The 23,602-nt window shown below is 39.4% G+C and overlaps 1 protein-coding gene across 2 annotated transcripts in view; it reads left to right on the top strand.

The window, feature by feature from the left end:
- Positions 1–23,602, top strand: part of LOC306756907 (dihydropyridine-sensitive L-type skeletal muscle calcium channel subunit alpha-1-like) — a 70,671-nt gene that overhangs the window by 13,354 nt on the left and 33,715 nt on the right. For both annotated transcript variants that reach the window (XM_079241839.1, XM_079241840.1), the window contains exons 5-23: positions 65–217; positions 1,932–2,137; positions 3,064–3,167; positions 3,515–3,660; positions 4,585–4,666; positions 5,168–5,328; positions 7,846–8,071; positions 8,197–8,404; positions 10,291–10,411; positions 10,525–10,639; positions 11,992–12,094; positions 12,192–12,261; positions 12,348–12,480; positions 13,555–13,684; positions 16,411–16,470; positions 18,481–18,587; positions 22,858–22,945; positions 23,021–23,128; positions 23,214–23,266. In XM_079241839.1, the coding sequence (XP_079097965.1) occupies positions 65–217; positions 1,932–2,137; positions 3,064–3,167; positions 3,515–3,660; positions 4,585–4,666; positions 5,168–5,328; positions 7,846–8,071; positions 8,197–8,404; positions 10,291–10,411; positions 10,525–10,639; positions 11,992–12,094; positions 12,192–12,261; positions 12,348–12,480; positions 13,555–13,684; positions 16,411–16,470; positions 18,481–18,587; positions 22,858–22,945; positions 23,021–23,128; positions 23,214–23,266 (2,374 nt within the window). The remainder of the gene's footprint in view (positions 1–64; positions 218–1,931; positions 2,138–3,063; positions 3,168–3,514; positions 3,661–4,584; positions 4,667–5,167; positions 5,329–7,845; positions 8,072–8,196; positions 8,405–10,290; positions 10,412–10,524; positions 10,640–11,991; positions 12,095–12,191; positions 12,262–12,347; positions 12,481–13,554; positions 13,685–16,410; positions 16,471–18,480; positions 18,588–22,857; positions 22,946–23,020; positions 23,129–23,213; positions 23,267–23,602) is intronic.

Consider the following 23,602-nt stretch of genomic DNA (forward strand, 5'->3'; position numbering starts at 1 on the left):
TATTTGATTTAATATAAATATTAATGTGATCAGTTCATTAATGGATCATATTTCTCCCCCCCAGGCCTTCAGGTGGTGATGAACTCCATCCTGAAGTCCATGCTGCCTTTGTTCCACATCACCTTGCTGGTTTTTTTCATGGTCACCATATACTCCATCATGGGACTGGAGCTCTTCAAGTGCAAAATGCACAAGACCTGCTACTACATCGGCACAAGTATGGTGTTCAGTGTTGTAGACATACAGCAATAATGAATGATTGATAGGCATGTGTAGTCATTTTACAGACTATATTAAATCCAGAACAGTTTCTCACACAAAGATGTGCAAACTAGTTGAAATTTATCATATAGTATTGTGCCAATGGGCACTTCAACATGTAGTCTAAGGAACCACATGTGGTTTTAGGAAGCTTGGTTTTTCTGTATTTCTGGTATCACATACAATTAGCTTCAGCAGGAAGGAACCAAAGGGGAACTTTACATGAGGTTCTATTATGTGGAATAATATTCAGCTAAGAGTCAAAAATAAAATCCAGATTTCTCACTGTTACGATCGACTGCAAAGACCATAACCAAATAAATGAAGAAGAGGAATCCGGAATACAAAAATATATTTGTTAACTAATCCAAAATCCAACCCAAAAACGCCAGGCCCAAACTCCTGTGGACCCCCCCCCCCCCCCCAGGGAGAAGCAGATCTTAAATAGCCGATTGGAGATCCTGGCCAGCTGTCATCAATCAGCCATTAACTCCACCTGTAACAACACATAATTAGAAATCAAAGCAAACTAAAAAAAAAAAACACAACGACCCAACAAACCATGGGTCGTCACTGATAAGTTTCAAACAATAATTAGAAACAATAATTAGAAACAATAATTTAAACTTCAGTGGAAACTTAACATCTAAAATACCGCTTAAAAGGACTTTTAAGTCATCAGGAGACACAACAAAATAACGCTGTGTGTCATTAGCATAGCTGCGAAAATCTAGCCGCACCTCCTGATGACTTCTGATGTGGCAAGTTCCCCAAGTATAACTTTTTGACCCAATGTTTTTTTCATCCTTTAGAGGGGGAAAAAAAGCATTGAGCCTGTAAGTTATACTCTAGATTTTTTCACTCTAGTTATACCTCTAGATTTTATGGATTTTTCAGGAGCATGCATTCATACTTACAAACATGTATGACAAGTTAGGAGAAAAAATATCTAAAAACAGTACATAAGAGACATCCCCAGATGTCCAAGTCTGTTTAATTAAAGTCCAGTGGAACCAGGTCCAGTTTACAACTGAGCTCATTAATAATGGTACTGTGGTTTTTCCTAAATAAAATAAAAAGAATTGTATTTTCCTTAAATGTTGTGTTTTCATTTTACAAGTTACAACTTTTTAAGTTGGATACAGAGTCATACAGTTATCTATAATATTGGTTACATATTTACTCCTCTTCAGAAGGAAGATTTTACCAAGCTGTGTTAAAGGCAAATGCGAAAACACCCATATGAAGAACAAGTTACAATGTCTAAAAATTAACACTTAAAGAGACCATAAGAGTTATTAGTTATTAAATAGTTAATAACTCAGTATTTGGGATTTTCTTTCTTTTTTTTATTTTTTTTTTTATAAGCCAACCAGGGCAGGGCCAATTTAAGAAATATAGAGAAAGTTCTCAATCATTAACAAGCCAATGCTACAGCAAATATGCAAAATAAAAAAAACTACTTTAAGTTTGTCCAAACCTAATACAAATACATTTTAAACCCAAAGTCTCACTACTGAATCTTGTCATGTTTTCCCTCCAACAACAGCTAATCAAACGTTCATCTTCATCCTGTCTCTACTCTGAGATCTCACCAGACCAAACGAATCCAGTCTGATGTTGACTCTTATCTTCTCTCTTGCTCTGTCCCTTTCTCTCTTTTGACACAGATATCATTGCAACAGTGGAAAATGAGAAACCGGCTCCTTGTGCTCAAGCAGGAAACGGCCGCCGCTGTGCCATCAATGGAACAGAGTGTCGAGCTGGTTGGCCAGGCCCAAATAATGGCATCACCCATTTTGACAACCTTGGTTTTTCCATGTTAACCGTCTACCAGTGTATTACCACACAAGGATGGACAGATGTGCTTTACTGGGTGAGTTGATTTACTGGATACAGTTTGCCATATCTGACATCAGGGTAGATGTTCAAGATCTGGTCAAGAGTTCCAGGTCACATTGACACTGCTGCTGTTTGGTCTGTGTTAAAAGGACTGCAGTCCAGTTCCCGGGAGAATACGACCTGTTGTATGAACACTAACCCCACTCTGATGCAGACTAAAGAAGCAGACTTCAGTCTGCTTGGAAGCTGAGGGAAACCGACTGCCGAGCAACCAAACAAAAAGCGACAATGCCAATCACAGTCAAGCATTAAGAAGAAGGAAGTGATGGAGTTTAATATTTAAGCTGGAGAAAAAACAAAGCCAACAGCATGTGTCCAGAAAACATGTTAACGTATGCTAAACACATTAACATGTGCTGCACACAGAGTTGCTCATTTATTCATCTGCTTTCAGATGGTTGACACTGATTTACTGTGTCTGTACGTTTCTCTGCCGATACTGTCAACAACTGTTCATTGCACTTTTTCATATTATTATTCTACTTTCTTTATGGTTTTTTTTATGTACTTTAAAAGTTTATATACGTTTTTAAAAATACTGTTAAGATTTAGGCAGCCTAGTCAGCTTTCCATGCATCATTTGTCTCTTCACCCCTCTCCCCTTTATCTTCCTGTTTTACTCTTTTTTTCCTTTGTCTCCAGTCAGATTCAGCATTAACATGCCAGAGCTAATAAATAAGATCATAGAATAAATAAAAATATTTAAGTGGCTCAAACAGCCTGTCAATTTTGGCACAATGAACTATTAATTTGAATCTTGGAGAAGGGGCACATTGAAAACCTGCAGGGCTGTGACCCTCTGGGACGTCTGCAGGGCACCCCTGCCATAACTGAATTCACTCATTTTGGCAATGAGTTGCTTTTTGTTTATCGAACTAAACCCACATTTGTCTTTGACAGGTAAATGATGCAATAGGATTGGAATGGCCATGGATCTATTTCACAACTCTCATCCTCGTTGGCTCTTTTTTTGTTCTCAATCTGGTTCTTGGTGTGCTCAGTGGGTAGGTGAACCAATACATAAAATAGTACAACCTTCTGTTGCATTTCCAGCCCAGTTTCAGAGAAAAATATAATTATATAATATTATATATATATATATATATATATATATATATATATATATATATATATATATATATATATATATATACACACACACATATATATATATATATATATATATATATATATATATATATATATATATATACATATATATATATATGTATTATTATTATTATTATTAGTTTTGTTCCTCTACTGTTACTGTTCATCTCTTTCATCCCTTCTAAACATTTTTTCTCAATGTGTTGGTTCAGCTGGACTTTTTTGTCTGATTTTCCACCAGTGAATTCACAAAAGAACGAGAAAAGGCGAAGTCTCGAGGAGAATTTCAGAAGCTGCGGGAAACTCAGCAACTGGATGAGGACCTTAAAGGGTACATGGAGTGGATCTCTCAGGCTGAAGTCATAGAAAACGATCTGGAGAGACAAGGTAACAGAAATCCCTTCATGCTTGTGTGTTGAAACTCGTGTTAGTATAAAATGATTCATGTCAGGGACTGGACATGGAGCAACCGCTGTAACCACCATGCTATACAAGCAAGTATCCAGTCTGTTTAATCTAGAGGCAACTTCCAAATACTGAAGCTAACACTTAACTCTGAAGTTAACACCAAAATGTTTAACATAGCAACTTAAGAACACCCATTTCATTCTCTTGCCCACACGGTCACACACACACACACACACACACACAAACACACACAAATAACATAAAATTAATAAACATCTGGCTAGATGCTGTTGTGAAGAAACAATGTCTTTCCCACGGAGGCTGCCACCACAGCAGCCAGTCAGATCGAGGCAAACTGGGGTCCTGCACTGCAGCCCTATGGCTGCAGTGCAGGACCCCCTGGCACCCAGACGGGGGATCCACCTCCAGACCAAGCAGTAAAGGCTGCTGCGTGGAGGATCGCCATAAGAAAAACACTGGAATTAAAACAAAGATTAAATAATCTTAAAAAAAAAACAGTAAGAAAAAATGATAAAAATTCACATAAAGGACTTTATAAAATATGCTAAGAGGCACTAAAAGAATATTAAATAAATCCTGGAACGCACGGAGAGCCGATGCAGCAACTGTAAAATGAAGTTATATGCATACAGAGAAAACACTGAGATAAATCCTAGCTGATAGAAAGCAATAGAAACATGACTGTGTCCAACTTCTACTGTGTGTTTCTGCAGTAGATGGAGTAGTAAGATGATTTGGGGAAAAATTAGTATGTATTTCTGTTCCAGCTGTGAGGAACGTCGTCTCCTGCTGGTGTAAAAGAAAAGCACCAGACATGTCTACACTCTGCCGTCACACAAAATATGAACTGACAGTCCTTTCCGATCTCTTTGTCTCCATCAGGTTTACTGACAATGGAAAATGGAAGCTCGGATACTGGAAGTGTTGGCAAAATGGACACCATGCAGCTGATCATCTATTACTAGTCAGTAGAGCACCTCTATAAAATGGTTTAGATGTACATATATGAGCCCCAATTATTCACAATTTTCTGTTGTTTATTCACATCAGTCCTGTTGTGTAAAGGCCTTTACTGTGTCAGCAGAAAATTTAAATGGTTATCTTGTCCAAACAAAAGCCAGCTGGGAGAAGCGGATGGTGCAGTTCTCTGGTTCTTGTTGCATTCCCATGTTGTTTCTTGGTGTTTGAACTGTATTTGGTTTGGATGCCAAAGCTTTGTACAGTCATTTTATTGAGTTACTTCATGCTACATATTCAGATTGCTGCTTCTCAGTGTGTGTAAGCTTCGTGCTGCCTCCTGTAGCAGGGGTCTTGTCTGGAAGAGGGTAAATGCCATAAAGGAGCTTCCAGGGTTCCATCCATTAATATCAGACAATCTATCGCGAGAGCAGAGCATGCAGCAACTAATGTCCGTCTCTTCTGGGGAACCCAGCAGGCATTTCCTCATTGAACTCTTTATTTTTAGTAAACTGGCTCGTAAGTGGAATCGCTGGTTGCGTCGTAAATGCAGAGTGTATGTGAAGTCCAAGCTGTTCCGCTGGTGGGTGATCTTCCTCGTCCTTCTCAATACTCTGGCGATAGCAACAGAGCACCACAAGCAGACAGAAAGACTCACGAACTGGCAAGGTGAGTTAACATCATTTCACCTGTGTGATTAACTGACTGATTTAACACAGAAAAAGGGTTCCTAAAGTAGGACCGAAACTCAGCCTGATTACACTAAAATATGTTCCTTTAAAGTTTCTGATTTTGAAATGGGCTTGATAAAAATCTTCCCACGTTTTGAGTTGTGATGACTGACACCTGAAGGATGTAAACCACATTTAACCCCATGTAATTTTTGATCACATATACAAGCAGGGAAAACACCAGTGTCAAAAGATTAGCATTTGTTCTTTGTTGGTTTTTGTATGTAATTATATATATATATATATATATATATATATATAATGTTATATATATATATATATATATATATATATATATATATATATATATATATATATATATATATATATAATGTTATATATATATATATATATATATATGTTTGTATAGATAGATAGATAGTGGTGGTTGGCTGTAGCTCAGGCGGAAGAGCAGTAGTCCTTCAACTGGAAAGTTGGGAGGTTGATTATATATACAGTATACATATATATATATATATATATATATATATATATATATATATATATATATATATATATATATATATATATATATATATATATATATATACACGCAGGCACAGGCAGCAGGTGCTTGAACAAACCATGACACAGGAAAACAGAACATGACAGGAAGCGACGTGACAAACTGGCAAGGGAGGAGTTTTTGTTTCCTCTTTGAAAGTGTCTACTGTTTACCATGTTGTTGACGCACCCTTAGCATTGATAAATGTGATGAAGGCGTTAGAAGTACCTGAGTGTGGAAGTAACTGATACCATTTCTTTGTGACTTAAAGAGGGAGGAGTATTGTAGCTTTCCTGCCGACTACATGAAGCTGTATGAATGAGAAATACTTAAGTTTCACTCTTCCCAGTCACTGTTCTCGTGAGACTTCCCACTGCTATGAGAAAACAAAAATGCCTGCTGTTCCTGGATCTATAAGTTATCTAATAACTCTGAGATAACACTCTTGGCAAACCCTTGTGTGTGATCCCATTATGATCAAGTTACCACAGTGTGTTTTTATTCTCGCTATAAATTCCACAGTTACATAACACCTACAGGTGTGTTAAAGGCTTTACTAATGTAAATATTCATTTATTCAGTGATTATCGGTGAAACTAAATTTGTTGTTAATCATATAAAATTGAAACACATCACTAAACATAAGAACAGAGTTTTGAAAGGAAGAACATTACATTTGAGAGCAAGAACAGACTTTCCAAGTGTGAGTTTTTAGAGCAAAATTATATTCAAGCTTAAAACAAAGAAGTATTTCTCTCAAATCAAACAATCAGTCTCTTCATTAAAGTCAGAGAAACAGGCTTGCATAGAAGAAGCAGCTGCTGGGACAGCATTATTCAGCATTATTTGGCAGATATTCAAAACTATCTACCTTCACCACCACCGTGACAGTTCATGTTTGTTGGTTTTAAATAGTTTTGTGGTCTGTCTGGTCTCAGTAGGATGTTCCACTCAATGTTCTGCAGAAGAAGAATAGAAGAAAGTTGCTGTAAGTCATGTGAACTGTAAATGAAATAAAAATAAAGAAGTATATATGTTTTGATTGTGGCTGCTAAATGTATAAACAACTGGTTTATAAATGCAGCGAGCTTCCAGGGAGATATGCTTTAGCATTGTAAAGTAATGCTTGTTTCTATGTAAAAGTATTAAAGGGGTGCTATTATGGTATTTCAAGTTTTCTGAGCTTTCTACAGTGTTACAGTGTTGAATCCTCATCAGACATGTGAACAGCATTTTTATCACCAAAACAGATGTTTGAGTTTGAGTTCCAGCACTCTCTCCGTTCGGTTTCCAAGGCGATGAAAAACGCGTCGTTTTAGAGTTTTTTTCTTCTTGGAAATCCTTGTGACGTCCCGGGGGATAAGGTTCGGTGATTGGTTACCTTCTACTGGTTAACAAGGGCATGTACAAATACATCAGGCGGGTGGAAAACGTGGGATAAAGTTATTTCCAACGATGGCTGGTGAGTTTACCAAAGAGAGACATCCTGCTGCATTCCTTGCTGTGGGTTGCTGTTTTCCACTTCGTTTTCAGGCTCTGATTCAGGTTCCAACATGTAGGGCTGTATGCTGTGTGTTGACATTGTATTTTGTTTTTTTTTATTGAGTTCATATGAGCCTAATCCTTCTGTTTATGAGATGTTACAATGACGGCGAAAGCAGGTGCGGTGCGCGCTCCCGATGTAGTGCAGTGGCGGGAGGCGGGGCTTAATGCGGAAGAGTCTCAATCCACTCGTTTTGCCCGCAGGCTGATCTGACAGCCTATGGAGAGGGTCGGTCTGAAGTAAATAAAGCCATTTGTGACAATAACTCGATCAATCCCAGCCCTTCTGGTCTCAGAAATAAAAATAGATTAGCCTGAAATGCACATAATAATTCCACTTTAATGTCGCTGTTTCTCTGTCTGTCTTTCTCCTTGAACTGCTGACCTCCACTCGTCCAACATGTGAAGACAACGCCAATAAGCTGCTACTGTCTATGTTTGCTCTGGAGATGTTCATGAAGATGTATGCTCTGGGCTTACCCTCCTACTTCATGTCTCTCTTCAATCGCTTTGACTGCTTTGTGGTGTCCACCGGCGTCATGGAGCTCATCCTTGTCCACATGGGAGTCATGTCGGTCATGGGAATCTCTGTGCTACGTTGCATCAGACTGCTGAGACTTCTCAAAGTCACCAGGTGACAAATTGTAGCTATCCAATCAGAAAATGTGTAAGGTGAAATATCAAGTCAGTGGAGTTTTGTTTTGTTTGTTTTTTTTCAAAATAAAAGTGAAATGTTTGAGCTGATATTGTGTTTTTTAGATATTGGACATCTCTCAGTAATCTGGTGGCTTCCCTGTTGAACTCAGTCCGCTCCATCGCCTGCTTGTTGCTGCTTCTTTTCCTCTTCATCGTCATTTTCTCCCTGCTGGGAATGCAGGTGTTTGGAGGAAAGTTCAACTTTCCCAACCGGCCGAAACCTCGCAGCACCTTCGACAGCTTTCCTCAGGCTCTCATCACCATTTTCCAGGTACAGTGAACATGCTCTGGTTTCTGAAATCCAAGTCTGTCCTGTTCAGTTGTCCCACGTAAGCTGCAAAAAAAGGAAGAAAGAAACGGTTAATGGAAAGCAAACCCAAATCCAGTCAGCTGGTCCCAAACTTTTTTTTAATTTTTTTGTTTTAAGTTCATGTTTGCCTGCGATGGACTGGTGAGCTGTCCAGGGTGTACCCTGCCTGTCGCCCAAAGCCAGCTGGGATAGGCTCCAGCTTCCCCGCGACCCTGAATTTGATTAAGCGGTTCAGAAAATGAATGAATGAATGAATGAGTTCATGTTTGCAAGTTTTTATTTTAGATAAATTTGTGACCCTGTGATGAATAAAATCCCCCGAAATACTAAACATGGCTAAACATGGGAGGTACAGATGACTAAGGTTTAACTTTTTTAAACGTTTTGTTTATTTTCAACGTCACAGCGATATAAACTCCAATAATATTATTCAGTATATTCAACAAAAAAAAAAAACAATACGCAGAAAACGTAATGATGACTTACACAACTTGCAGTCAACAAAAAATTTTACTCCTGAGCCACCCCACCTCTACAGCCACGACAGGTGATGTGCCCAGGTGAGTGCAACTATTTGTAACTGTAGAATACACACCAAAAGTGACACACCCGTCACCCAAGTGCCAATACAGAGTACACACATCAGCATACTCCTAAACAATAAAATTACTTACATTTATGGCTCCTACCCTGATAATACCTGGATAGTAGCTAATAGTACCTGGATAATAGCTGAAACTACCTGTCAGTGCTTATAGATGACCTGGATAGTCGGTGAAAGGCCAGCCAAGGCTTGAACTGCTGTTCGGCCTAAGTTCTAACCACTACGCCATCGTGTTTTTATGCAAAAATAATTAAGGTTGGGCGTGAATTTAGCTATTTTGGTGATTTTATGATAGATATGCTCAAATATTACAACAGTCTTTTACGTGAAATGAAATTTTGTTTACTTTTTAAGGTATAAATTATTTGTATTTTTACAGTTAAAGGTTGGTTGGTTGGTTGATTGATTGAAGTGTCATACACTTGTGTGCCCAGCCCACTAGGTTTACATGACACTACTAACATTAAAAGCAAGAAGATGACCAACGTACACAATATAAACTAATCACAAAAGCAGTTACACAAAAAAAAAAAAAAATTATTTGAGTACAGAGTCTTTTGTCAAAGTTTCCAGGCATTTTCCAGAAATCTGGCCAAACTTTATATTTACAGTAATTTTCTAACAGCCAACCCAACTTCTCCCCATCAGTCACCCAGAACAATTCAGGATTTTTATATTGAATTTTCTCAAACAGCACAGTTCTGATATAATGATATAAAGGCCAATAAAACAAAAAAATGCCATTCATTATCAAAATTCCTCAAGTTACACAAAACACATTATCTGTCTTTTTCTGGGATGCTTTTATAACGCCCCACTTCCACCTGCAAAGGCAGTACACCTGCACCAAGCTGAGCCCACAGAGACATCTGAGTCTTCTTATATCACATTTAACATATGGCTCTGTAAAAATTTATTCAATCATTATCCTAACCGCTCAGTCCAATGAAGGGTCATGGGGAAGCTGGAGCCTATCCCAGCAGTCTTTGGGCAAAAGGCAGGGTACACCCTGGACAGCTCACCAGTCCATCGCAGGGACACACAGAGAGAAACAACCACTCACATTCACACTCACTCCAAGGGGCAATTTAGAGTAATCAATCACCCTAACATGCATGTCTTTGGACGGTGGGAGGAAGCCGGAGTACCCGGAGAGAACCCATACACACACGGGGAGAACAGGCTCTGTAAAAATGACATTTAGATTGTAATATCAATAAAATTTAGGTCATTTGTGTATCAGATCCTGACAGGCGAAGACTGGAATACTGTTATGTATGATGGTATAATGGCCCATGGGGGACCCACAATGCCTGGAATCCTTGTCAGCATCTACTTCATCATCTTGTTTGTATGTGGAAACTGTATCCTTTTTAATGGAGTATTTACGTGCGTGTGCATATTTCTGACCAACATGTGATCTTTTGCTGCAGGTCAGTTCTGTTCATTTATAATCTTTGACTTTGATGTCACCCAGTCATCCTTCTGAATGTCTTCCTGGCCATTGCTGTTGATAATTTGGCAGAAGCCGAGTCCTTGACTTTAGCCCAGAAAGAGAAAGCTGAAGAAAAGAAGCGCAAGAAGGCTCTTAGGTGAGTTTTCACTGTTAAAATCAGAAAATAGTCCATGTTAGACCAAAGCCCAACACTGATTTCTATGAAATGCATACTGGTGATACAATATGTAACATAGGTGGAAATCTGGCAGAAGGCTTATTAATCTCACACATCACTGATACACCCCACAACTGCTGAGTAATCAGAGTATTTCTGCAGATGACAGGACTCAGAGTTGTATTGGAAGCCTGAGGTGTACAGTGTGAAGGGAAATGGTGAGAGTACAGGCTCTTGTGGTGCTCCAGTGCTGCCCACCACCATCTGATTCTGATGGTGTGGCCGTATCCACATGGGATTTATGGAGCTTCTTGTATAACAGGACAGCTTGTGAAATAAAGAGCCTGATCCTCACAACTTTCTTTCACGCACGGTTCTGGTTCCAGCTTTATTCTGGAGTATCAGACCTTGGTGCTGAATTCTGCGCCAATGTGATCTGGTGTGCTGGTCTACCACCCAGCAGCTCCAGGGATTGTCATGTAACTCTAGGGGTGTAAGAAAATACTGATATATCAAAATGGTGCAATATTTTGTGTGAAAATATTATATCAATATTCCAAAGCCCTGTATGAGTTTAGCTGATGACAAACATGCAACAGCGTTCAGTGTTTACTGCTAGTAAAGAAAAATTGCAATATATTGTCTTGCTAGTATCCCAATGTATCGCAATATATCATATTGTTGGCCGTATTGTGTTACATCTCTTTCACCAGATTCTTGCCAGTACACATCCATATGTAACACCACATCCAGTCCCACTTTTGTCGATGTCTGTTTCTGTGACTGATTAGTCGATAAGTTTCTGGGTATCTCTTCAGTAAAAGCTTCTTCTTTACCTGATAGGGCTTCAACTTTCCAACTCTTCAGATTTACACTCAGGACCCGCTTTTTGCTACTGCCTCTCCAACGTGTTCCTTTATATCTGTTCATATTACTGAACTTTTTGTCAGCTGACCCAATTAGTTGTGAATTGCTCTTCCAGTTGTGTTTCATTCATACCGATAACTTTTCCAGCCTTTTATTGCCCCTGATCCAACTCCTTTGAGATTTATTGCTGCCATTCGATTAAAAACGAGCAAATATTCCATGAAGTGGTAAAAGGTCTCAGTTTCAACATTTGATAGGTGGTAAGAGATATAAGATTATTGACGGTAAAATATATGTGCATGCAGAACAATACATGTGAATCAGAACAGGAAACCAAAGAGGTCAATCCAGACAGTGGAAAAACTAAATGGGATGTGAGATTCATATGACTATGATCAGATATGAAGATTAGAGATGCTGTCAGTCCAACAACCAGCTGATTTAGATGCTGTGATTGTTTGTAGGGCCAACATGTCTGACAAGGCCTCAGAGGAAAAAGCAAACCTGGCAAAGAAGTTGGCTGAGCAAAGGGCCAAAGGAGTAGAGGGGATCCCTACCACGGCTAAGGTGACTAATCCAGAGCATGCGCTGCCTTTGTGTGAGAAGTGAAAAACAAAGTGATGTCCCTTCATCTTCTTACCTTTCTGTCTGTTCAAACCTGCAGCTAAAAATTGATGAGTTTGAATCTAATGTCAATGAGATCAAAGATCCTTTTCCTCCAGCAGACTTTCCAGGTAAAACCTCACACTTCTGTGCTAATATTCAGTTCATTACTCTCTGATCAAAGAATAAAGGTATGTGCTATCTTTCTGCCGGGAAGGTGATGATGAGGAGGAGGACCCTGAGATTCCAGAAAGCCCCAGACCTCGTCCGATGGCAGATCTACAGTTGAAAGAGGAAGCGGTGCCGATGCCAGAAGCTAGCTCCTTTTTTATTTTTGGGCCTCAGAACAAGTAGGAAGCTGGTCGTCTTTGTATTTTATTATAATAACACGGTACTTATGTGTATGCGCATCAGCTGTAAATGCAGCAGAGCTTCAGGGTTGCTCACACATCCCCGGAAACGACCAAGCCAATTGCATCAATCGGTTCCCTCTCTCCAGTCTTTCCAGATGAAAATATATCAAATTTATTGTTGGTGCCAATACTCATTTCTTTTAAAGACGCATTACGTAACTTTCTGACCTTAAAACTCAGCGTTACGGACATGTTTGATGACACTGTGACATCTATATTGTACATTTCTGGGGCTGCTTCTTTACAGCATCGTCCCGAGGCTGAGAAAACAGATGATACAACTTTTATATCCGGGACACGACGGGACGCTGCAGCAGAGTTTCACTTCACACGAGAAAGCAGATATAAACACACTGGTTGTGTTAAACATGCAACGTCACTGATTCAGCAAAGAAACACAAGAAGATCAAAAGAGACAAAGAGACAAAACAAGAACCACCGAAAGATTGTCTTTTACTGGCTGGACAGAGCTAACAGGTCAGGTAGGATGCAAGATGGATGCCAAATTAGGGTTAGGGTCCCTGGAAAGTAGCAAAAGTTCTACAGTGTGTCTTTAATATCAAATCAAATCAAACTATATTTGTATAGCACTTTTCATACAAAAGCATACCAAAGTGCTTAACAACATAAAAATAAAAAATAGTTTGAAACTTAAAAAACACACACGCACGTTAAACCACACAATGGTTGGGAGTTGCTGTGTAACTCAGCTGATGGCGGGGTTGTGCTTTGTTAAGAGTCTGAAGCTGTTTGAATCAGCCAGACCAGGTTTTGGTTTGAATGCAGGTCGGACGTAAAGATTGTTAGCTTCCACAAACCCTAAAAGAAATTGTTGTCAGAACATGTTGCCATGGTGACTGTGTTTCGCTTTTCACATCTGTTCAAGTCTAATTTAACTACCATGTCCTTAATTCAACTCGGCTTTATTTGTAAACAACAGCTGCCAGGAATGTTTCTTTGTCTTCATTTAATTGTTTTTTTTAACTATTGAATGTTTTTATATTATTTAAGGTTTCGGAAACTCTGCCATCGAATTATTAACGCAACAACCTTCACCAACATCATCCTCCTCTTCATCCTGCTGTCGTCAGTTTCTTTAGCTGCTGAGGATCCCATTGACCCCATGTCTTTCAGGAACAAGGTAATGAACTGCATGTATGATGCAGAAAGTACATCTTCTTCCACTTCTCAGGTTTTATTCCTTGTCCTTATAGGAGCCTTTTTAAAAAAAAAAAAAAAAAACAACCCAAACATATTTGTATGTATATTGTCTGTACACTAGATGGCAGCATTGGTCACAATCTCTGTTCACAATCGCCTTTCTCCAGGTGACAGGTGTTGCTTGTTGGAAGGTGAACACAGCTTTTTGATCTTTTTTGTTCTGTTGTATGTTCATCCATTCCTTTCACCAGTTGCTATGGACAATATACGGATAACCGTCACTATACTGCTTACAGAGTTATATACTTAAGGATACATTTAGTGGGCAATGAAAGATAAAATGACTAATTGCTTGGATGTTGCATTATCGGGTACAAGTAACCTGAGTGATGAAAAACATGTCATTTAGTTGTTCATGCAAGCAGCACTTCAGGTTTAAGCTTTTATTAGCAGGTTTTATTCAGTCACTATAGTTACCGTTAGTAACTTCACGACTTTAACGCTAGTTAATGAGTTTTCAGACACCTCTAGCAAGTCAGTGAGGAAAGAAAAGCAACTACCAGTAAATCTACTGATTTTCTCTGGTGTTATTCCAGATATTTTGTTTACGCTTCTCAGTGAGCAACAAAGACTTCCCCGTCTAAAAGAAAACACCAGAAGCTCAGGCAGCATGAAGCATGAAGCTTTAAGCTGCCATCACAGCAGGAGATCATCACCTATGCTCCATGACATTATTGTCTATTAATGAGGCGTCTGGACGAAAACATTTTTTAAAGTTAAAAGTACTACAACGAGATGTACACTCAAGCTGTAAATCAATGTTCTTAAAACGGTTCTTATTTAGGTCTGTTCAGTTTGTTTAGATGTGTTTTTTCAGACATAAGAAAAAGACTAGAACTATGTTACAGTATTAATATCCTTATATCCTAATCTAGTATTTGATTTTTTTTTTTTAATCTAGTATTTATTTATTTATTCTAGTATTTTTTTAATCTAGTATTTGATTCAGTCATCCATTAAAATACATTTAAAACTATGGTTGTAAAATTAAAATGCAGTTAGTCGATGTCAATTCATTGCAAAAACTCCAATGAGATATGTATTAAAGATATTCTTACTACCTACTGGTAGCAAATCCTTTTCCTCGGATTTGTTACAAAGTTCCAGCAACGTGGGCGATCAGTGTGTAGCATCCCCTATTGATAAGATGGTCTCTCGAACTGATGGTTCACAACCTTTATTGATCAGCCGTGTATGTAAACACACCGTAAGAGCTACAAAAGCAAATAAAATACAATTAGCACCCTTATTTGTATGTTTTTACCTTATTTCTTTAAATCCACTTTAACAATCCCTATTCCGAGTGCTATTACCATTTATGTTAATTAAACATTTTAACATTGTTTTTACCTGTTGTATAACACAAAATTACCCACATGTATTTACATTCACATTGATTAAACATGAGAATTATTAAACTTGAACGTTTCTTAAGAATAGTCCTTATCAAAGAGCATGAGCACCATCTAGTGGCCAAAAGCTGTTCAACTTTACACTTTGCAGACCACATTAAACTTCGGTCAGATTTAACAAAATTGCATTTACATAACAAAACAGAAATACTGACCTTGTTCCCTCATCAACCAGGTGCTAAGACAGTATAAGTAGCCTTTCTTTAGCTCTAACGATTTCCCTGCGTAACCGTGGGGCACTTTCTTTTACACCCGGGACTTCACGCTGCAGCTGCATACCTTTTTCAGCAATTACGGCCGATTTTCGACACCTTACTCTTCCGAACCCATTCAAAATAAAAGCTTTAGCTGAATCAACAATACACAGTACATAAACACTTCCGAACTGATTTCACAATAAAACAAGTATTAGCAAGGTCATTTACACAGTGTGTCCGCACATTAGTGAGAAAACTTCCGACAATGAAAGAAAAATTAGGATAAATGCTTTCATTGGACAAAGTTTGTGAAAAAAAGTACAATTTGTTAGTAAGCTATAACAGTTTTGCTGTGTAATAACGTGTGTATGGGTGGGTGGGTGTGTCAATCATCACTAATGTAATTCTTCTGCTTATCCAGGTTTGGGTTGTGGGGTGGCAGATTTTCCTCTTCATCAATCATTTCTTCCTTCCAGCACATTTGGACACTTCTCCAAGCTCGTCGAGTCATTTCTCAGATAGTAGTCCTTACAGTTCAGCCGTAATCTACAGGGACCCTCCTTCCAGTTAGATGTACCTGAAGAGGAGCCCAAACCAGATGTTCCCCATAATAGCATCTAGTTGACAAGCTTTACATTCCTAATCAGTGAGACTAGTTGCATTTTACAGATTTATCCTTGCTTAGGAGTCTTCTGGCACATTTTTTTATTTTCAGCTTTCTCCTCTCCTCATGGTGTCAGTTGTGTGGGAAAAAGTTGACATTCACAGCTGTACTATATCCATCTTTACCACTAGATATCAGCATGTATACACACTGGACCTTTATGTGTAACTCGACTCAGAGTCCCAAACACTTATGAAGCCCTCCTTGTGTCTGCTAAGGACCCTGAGCCATGGAGATACTGTTTCTGATACTGTTCTGATACTGTTAGAAGATGTACTTTCATTTTACTATTACTGTGTATACTTTAAATATAGTTGAGGTGTAACTTACATGTTATTTTTTTGTATTAACTGAAAACAATCTTATCTTTCAGGTGTTGGCCTACGCTGATATCGTGTTCACTTCGGTTTTCACAGCAGAAATTGTCCTGAAGGTAACCCAAGACATCAAAAAGACTACCTTTGATGCAGGTGGGGGACAAACTAAAAGAAAACCCAGATTAGGTGAAAAATTAAAAACGAATCAGTGGTTTCTTGATTGCAGTGTAATAAAAAGAAAAAGATCTGAATGAGCAATTGTTTTCACCCTCCAGTTGACATGCAGGGTTGAAGAAACTGAACCAACAATTTAAAAAAAATTATTTTAAACCAGTTTAGTTTTCTTTTAGCTGTTGTTCACATACCTCCCCAGCATGAAACATAAACAACTCCAGCCTTTGTTCTGCAAGTTACTAAGTGTTCAGCTTTCACTAATAAGTTGGAAACTATCAAATAACTCTGGTAATGATTTATTATTTAAGTAGGGGTGGTGCTGCATGATAACTTACATTTTTATTACATAAATAAATTCTTTCTTAGCTCAAATGGCACCCCCTAACCCTGCCTGTTAAAGTGAAATATCGTCTGAGTCGTGTTAGCGGAGCCATGAAATCATTTCCCACTTTAGCCACCAGTGGCAGATTACAAAGCTCTGGTTCTACATCACACTCATCAAAATCATGTTTCCATGTTACTCATAAAGGATTATTAAACCAGATATACTATTAATCTTGTCTTCTGTCATTAAAAAGAAAGTCAAAACTCCACCATCAATCATATAAATCCGTCTATGGGTGGCTGTAACTCAGGAGGAACACAAGTCGGTGGCTCGATTCCTGGCTTCCCGTGACTACATACCTACTCCGAATATTTCGTCTGAATAATTCGCACAGCATTATGTTTATTGGGTCGGTGTAAACCAATGTGGAGGTTACATTAGTAACAAATTTCTGTCCAGTGATTTTGCAATTTTTATTTTTTTTAATCAGGTCATTTTTTTAATGTCATGATAACATGATGCGTTTTTATGGAAATTAGCTCCAGTTCTATTTGTTGGTCTGGACTGAAGGACCTGGATCATTATAACGGAGACCAACGCCAGTGCAGCTGGACTCATTTCATCTCAGAAGCTCACTTCAAACTTTTAGTTTTTCAAACAACGTATAAGAGACAATTTGTTTAACTGTGTTCCTCACTGGTGCTGTTAGAGGGTGCTGTATTGTTACCTGGACAGGTGACACATATAGGGGGGAAAGCGTCACTGGTTGGACAGATGTTTGGCCCGGAAGGGCAAAGGGTTTTTGACCACAGGGCATGAGTAGACACTTGTATGCCACAAATTATTTGCGAAAGGAATAAAGATTATTGAAACTGAAATTAGGTGATCTGAGTGGAAGTCAATCACAGCGAAGCGGCGCGTCAAACCAACTCTCAGGTCAAGCTGTCTCAGTAGCTTTGTTTAGACCAGGAGTGGGCAACTCCGGTCCTCGAGGGCCGCAGTCCTACAAATGTTGGGAGTTTCCCTGCTGCAACTCAGCTGACTCACATCAGACTTAATTAGTAGACGGCTGCAGAGCTTGACATCCAACTGCACTAGTCTGCTAATTACACACTGATTTGCAGCAACTGAGTTGCAGCAGGGAGACTCCCAACACGTGTAGGACTGCGGCTCACATGACTGGAGTTGCCCATCCCTGGTTTAGACTTAGCTCCTTCAATATTATGTGCTAAACATCTACCCAACCAGTGACACTTTCCTCCTGTATGCGTCACCTGCCCAGGTAACAATGCAGCACCCTCTAACAGCACCAAGGAGGAACACAGTTAGACAAATCGGCTCCTATACAACGATTTTGCAGTAGAACAGTGACTTTTTCAAAGTAGCAACAAATGACTTTATTTTAATAAAAAGAAATTTCTCTGCCAAACTGACAGAGAACAAACTTCTCAAAGTAAAACATCAAATAAATGTTGTTCTTTTTTAACAGCGAATGCTTTATTTGGATGTTTATCATCGAGAAACGGAAGAAAATTAATTTCTTTTGTTGGCTTTCATTTTGACTTGCAGCTGTGTTGTACTAAGTCCTCCAGTTCTGGTGTGGATAATTCAGAGGTTTTGGTTTCAGATGACAACATATGGTGCCATTCTTCATAAAGGGTCCTTCTGTCGGAACTCGTTCAACATCCTGGATCTTCTGGTAGTCAGTGTGTCGCTTCTGTCCATGGGCATGGAGTAAGTTCTGCATGCAATAACAATTACCACCTGTCAATGCCTCAACTTTCTGCTCGGTCATATCGAATAGTTCCTCCACTCTCATATGATGTGCACACAATCAGTCAAAAGTTTGGACACATTCAGCCAATGGATTTAATAAGAAAGTGTCCAAACCTTTGACTGGTGCTGCAGTTCATCCTTAAAAAAAAAAATCTTAATCCCCACAGAGCCAGTGTCTTCATGCCAACGACCTGAACTACAACAGAAACACCAGGATCAAATTAAATGAGCCTGATCATATTAAAACTACAGCTGAACAAGGACATTTAATATTCATTTAAATTAATGAAAACATTCATCATGCGGGACCATCAAGAAAAATCTTTTGGAAACTAAACATGTTTTTATATATATATATTTAAAAAATACACCTAAAAATATGTATCAGTCTTTAGGGTCTTTATGTATCAATTTCAGAGAGGTTAAAATGTCATTTCCAAACTATCTGGAGTCCATCATTAAACAGAAAGATTATTAACAAGGGGAAAATGTTCGACACAGCTGCCGAACTTCCCAGCTGTAGATGTCACATCAAGGCCAGACCATGAAATAAAGCAAAGAGCTTTATATTCACTTTGCATTTGAATGTTAAAGTTCATGAAAGTCCAATCAGAAAAAGACTGACCAGGGGTGTCTTGTTTAATGACCTGGACTTGTTCTGAAGCTGCATGATCTGGACACTTTGCAGTCATTGAGTGGACCATGAAACTCCTCTGGACACCAAAGTGTTCCAGAGTCAGATGTGAGTCTATCTGTCTGACGGTAAATGTTGGTTGGAGCTGTCTCGTGCACCGGGGCGATGATCCCAAACAGCAGCAGATCTACAGCAGAAGGGCTGAACAAGAACAAAATGACGCTGTTGACATGATCCAGTCAAATCCGACCCCATTTGGACCCGCAACCTGGTTCTGGTTCAGTCTCTCCAGTTGCTTCTTTTCCCCTGGCTGCAGGAAACTGACAGGCTGGAGGGGGAAGCAGAAGGGGTCCCAACGAGGTTTACTCAAAGTCCAGAACTGAGAGAGCTGTGCAGAAACCAGAGCTGCAAACCAGAATAACCGGAAGCAACTTTTAAAGGAAAGGTGGAGGAAATTCCTCCACAAACATAAGAGCTACTGAAAACCAGTACTTACGCTCATGATGCTGGAGGAGTTTCTACAAGCTGCTGGCTCAAGGAGAGGAACCAGTGTTTTAGTTTCTGCTCAGTAAATAACAACTCAGTCTGATGTCATGATGGTTGTTCATGTCCTGAACATGATGGGGATGGCAGGGAGTACAGAGGGTTGTACAGTGAACTTAAGCAGGATTTTGGAGACCGGTGCCATCAGAACTACCTCCTCATTAACATGGAGAATACCAAAATAATAACTCCTCCGAACACCATGATAGAATGGACAAACACAGCTTAAAAGTAACTGACTGGTCCTGAAATACTCCTTCCTTCCTGCAGCAGTTACACTGTACAACCATAGACATCATATATACGTAGACGCCTCATTGAGCGCTGGAGAGTGAACCAGCGTCGCCGCCATATTGGATGGGTCTCCGCTGTTGAGTTTTGCTGCAGCGTCAACGTAGTTTCCCCACAAAACTCTTTTGTGGAACAACGCGTATATATTACACACTTAAAAAAAAAAACAACCCTTTTCTACATAATTGGTTGATAAATAATATTAACATATATATATGTGGGTTCTCTCCGGGTACTCCGGCTTCCTCCCACCATCCAAACACATGCATGATAGGTTAATTGGTCACTCTAAATTGCCCCTAGGAGTGAGTGTGAGCGTGAGTGGTTGTTCGTCTCTCTGTGTGGCCCTGCAATGGACTGGTGAGCTGTCCAGGGTGTACCCTGCCTGTCGCCCAAAGCCGGCTGGGATAGGCTCCAGCTTCCCCGCGACCCTGAATTGGAATAAGCGGTTCGGAAAATGAATGAATGAATGAATGTATATATATATGTATATGTGTGTGTGTATATATGTATATGTGTAATGTTACTTCTGAGTGCTATATTTTATTATTAAACCTACATAAAATGAAACATCCTGGGTCTAATGTCTTGCTGTTCTGTACACAGCAAAATTTGGATTGTCTTCATTAAATCTTACTCCAAGGTTTTTGGAAAGTTAGCAGCCCTTGTGTACCAGGAAATGTCCCTCGGCAGTCTAAACCTATCGCAGCATAACTAAGGGATCGTTAGATAGCTAGTGATCCCTAACTATAGGACTTATCAAAATATTTTAACTTAAAAGCACGTTGTTTTTTAATGTTTTACAGTGATCTGTATCATAACAATATCTCTGCCCTTTGTAACAAACCAAACTGTGAGGAGAAACAGGTAAAAATCCATGGAGTTCTTGTCGTGGTTGGACCTACACCTTACAAATAAATGCATTGGAGGCGCATGGGAGACCCATCCAAGATGGCGGTGCGATGAGACGTCAGCTCGTATAGGCGGCGTGATACAATGCGGTGTCTACGAATATATGATGTCTATGTGTACAACAGCACTGCTCCCAGTGGACAAAAACAACAACAACATAAACACAACGCACAATAAAAAAGATAACATAAACTATCTGGTCTGGTCTGGTCTAGTATGGTATGATATGGTATGATATGGTATGGTATGGTATGGTATGGTATGGTATGGTATGGTATGGCATTGTATGGTATGGTATGGTATGGTATGGTATGGTATGGTATGGTATGGCATTGTATGGTATGGTATGGTATAGTATGGTATGGTATGGTATGGTATGGTATAGTATGGTATGGTATGGTATGGTATAATATAGTATAGTATGGTATGGTATGGCATTGTATGGTATGGTATGGTATGGTATGGTATGGTATAGTATGGTATGGTATGGTATGGTATGGTATGGTATGGTATGGTATAGTATGGTATGGTATGGTATGGTATGGTATGGTATGATATGGTATGGTATGGTATGGTATGGTATGGTATGGTATGGTATGGTATGGTATAATATAGTATAGTATGGTATGGTATGGTATGGTATGGTATGGTATGGTATAATATAGTATAGTATGGTATGGTATGGTATGGTATGGTATGGCATTGTATGGTATGGTATGGTATGGTATGGTATGGTATGGTATGGTATGGTATGGCATTGTATGGTATGATATGGTATAGTATGGTATGGTATGGTATGGTATGGTATGGTATGGTATGGTATAATATAGTATAGTATGGTATGGTATGGTATGGTATGGTATGGTATAGTATAGTATGGTATGGTATGGCATTGTATGGTATGGTATGGTATGGTATGGTATGGTATGGCATTGTATGGTATGGTATGGTATGGTATGGTATGGTATGGTATGGCACAGTATGGTATAGTCTGGAATAGCCTGGTCTGGTCTGGTCTGGTCTGATCTGATCTGATCTGTCTGGTCTGGTCTGATCTAGTATGGTATGGCATTGTATGGTATGGTATGGTATGGTATGGTATGGTATGGTATGGCACAGTATGGTATAGTCTGGAATAGCCTGGTCTGGTCTGGTCTGGTCTGATCTGATCTGATCTGTCTGGTCTGGTCTGATCTAGTATGGTATGGCATTGTATGGTATGGTATGGTATGGTATGGTATGGCACGGTATGGTATAGTCTGGAATAGCCTGGTCTGGTCTGATCTGATCTGATCTGATCTGTCTGGTCTGGTCTGGTCTGGTCTGATCTGATCTGTCTGGTCTGGTCTGATCTAGTATGGTATGATGTAGTCTGATCTGATAAGAGTTAGAATTAGAAAAGCTTTACTGTCATTGGATAAGCACAGACACGCTTCAGTTGCAACAAAACTGTAGCAATGGTGCTGATCTCTCAATATAGGTCACAATAATATGAAAAGATGGCCCTGCGATGGACTGGCGAGCTGTCCAGGGTGTACTCTGCCTTTCGCCCAAAGACTGCTGGGATAGGCTCCAGCTTCCCCGCGGCCCTTCATCGGATTAAGCGGTTAGGATGATGAATGAGTGAATGACTAATATAAAAAGACACATCTGACCAGCGAAAGCTGAGGATTCAGAGCAGGTGAAGTTGAATTTGACTGATTTTTACCACATGGAGTTTGTTGCAGGATGATTATAACATAACCACAAGTTATAGAAAATTTATAAAAAAGTATCCTTGTTCAGTCGTTCTGGGTTTGTCAGAGCACTTCCACATGCATTCACTGTTCTCATGTACGTGTCCTGTAGGTCCAGTGCTATCTCAGTGGTCAAGATTCTCCGGGTTTTGAGAGTCCTCCGTCCTCTGAGGGCCATCAACAGAGCCAAAGGACTCAAGGTACAAGTCATTTCTCAACAGCCTTTCAGTCTAAATAAAGTCTGATGCTGAAATAGTTCATTGTTTTCTTCACAGCACGTCGTTCAGTGTGTGTTTGTTGCTGTCAAGACCATTGGAAACATTGTACTGGTCACAGTGCTGCTGGACTTCATGTTTGCCTGCATTGGAGTCCAACTTTTCAGAGTGAGAGGGGGAATAAAGTCACTGTTTCTGGCATCTTCATCCGCAGACCTCCTGCATGGAGCATTTACTTATGTTGTCTTCACAGGGCAAGTTTTACGCCTGCACGGATCCAGACAAGATGACTGAAGAAACCTGCAAGTAAATCGCTTTCATTTCAACGAGATGTACAGAGAAAAAACATCGTTGGATGGTGCTGTGACTACCAGATGTGACTATCAGATCATGAAAAGAGGTTTTAATGTAAAACTGTAATCTTAACAGGTGGAAACTTTCTGAGATGTTTCTTGTGTCTAAACAAACACATAAACGTGTCATACATTGGAAACCAACCAGCCTGCAGAAGAGAGAAAAGCGGAAACTTTTTACCTTGACAGTCTCTAGGCCTGAACAAATCACTTTCAGATGCATCCTCTGGCATGTCTCAGATGTTGGTAGCTCGGCCTTACCTGTCCTTCCTCCCTCTCTGTGGCTCAG

The sequence above is a fragment of the Telmatherina bonti genome (genome assembly GCF_933228915.1).
Source record: "Telmatherina bonti genome assembly, chromosome: 6".
In the NCBI taxonomy this organism is placed as follows: Eukaryota; Metazoa; Chordata; class Actinopteri; order Atheriniformes; family Telmatherinidae; genus Telmatherina; species Telmatherina bonti.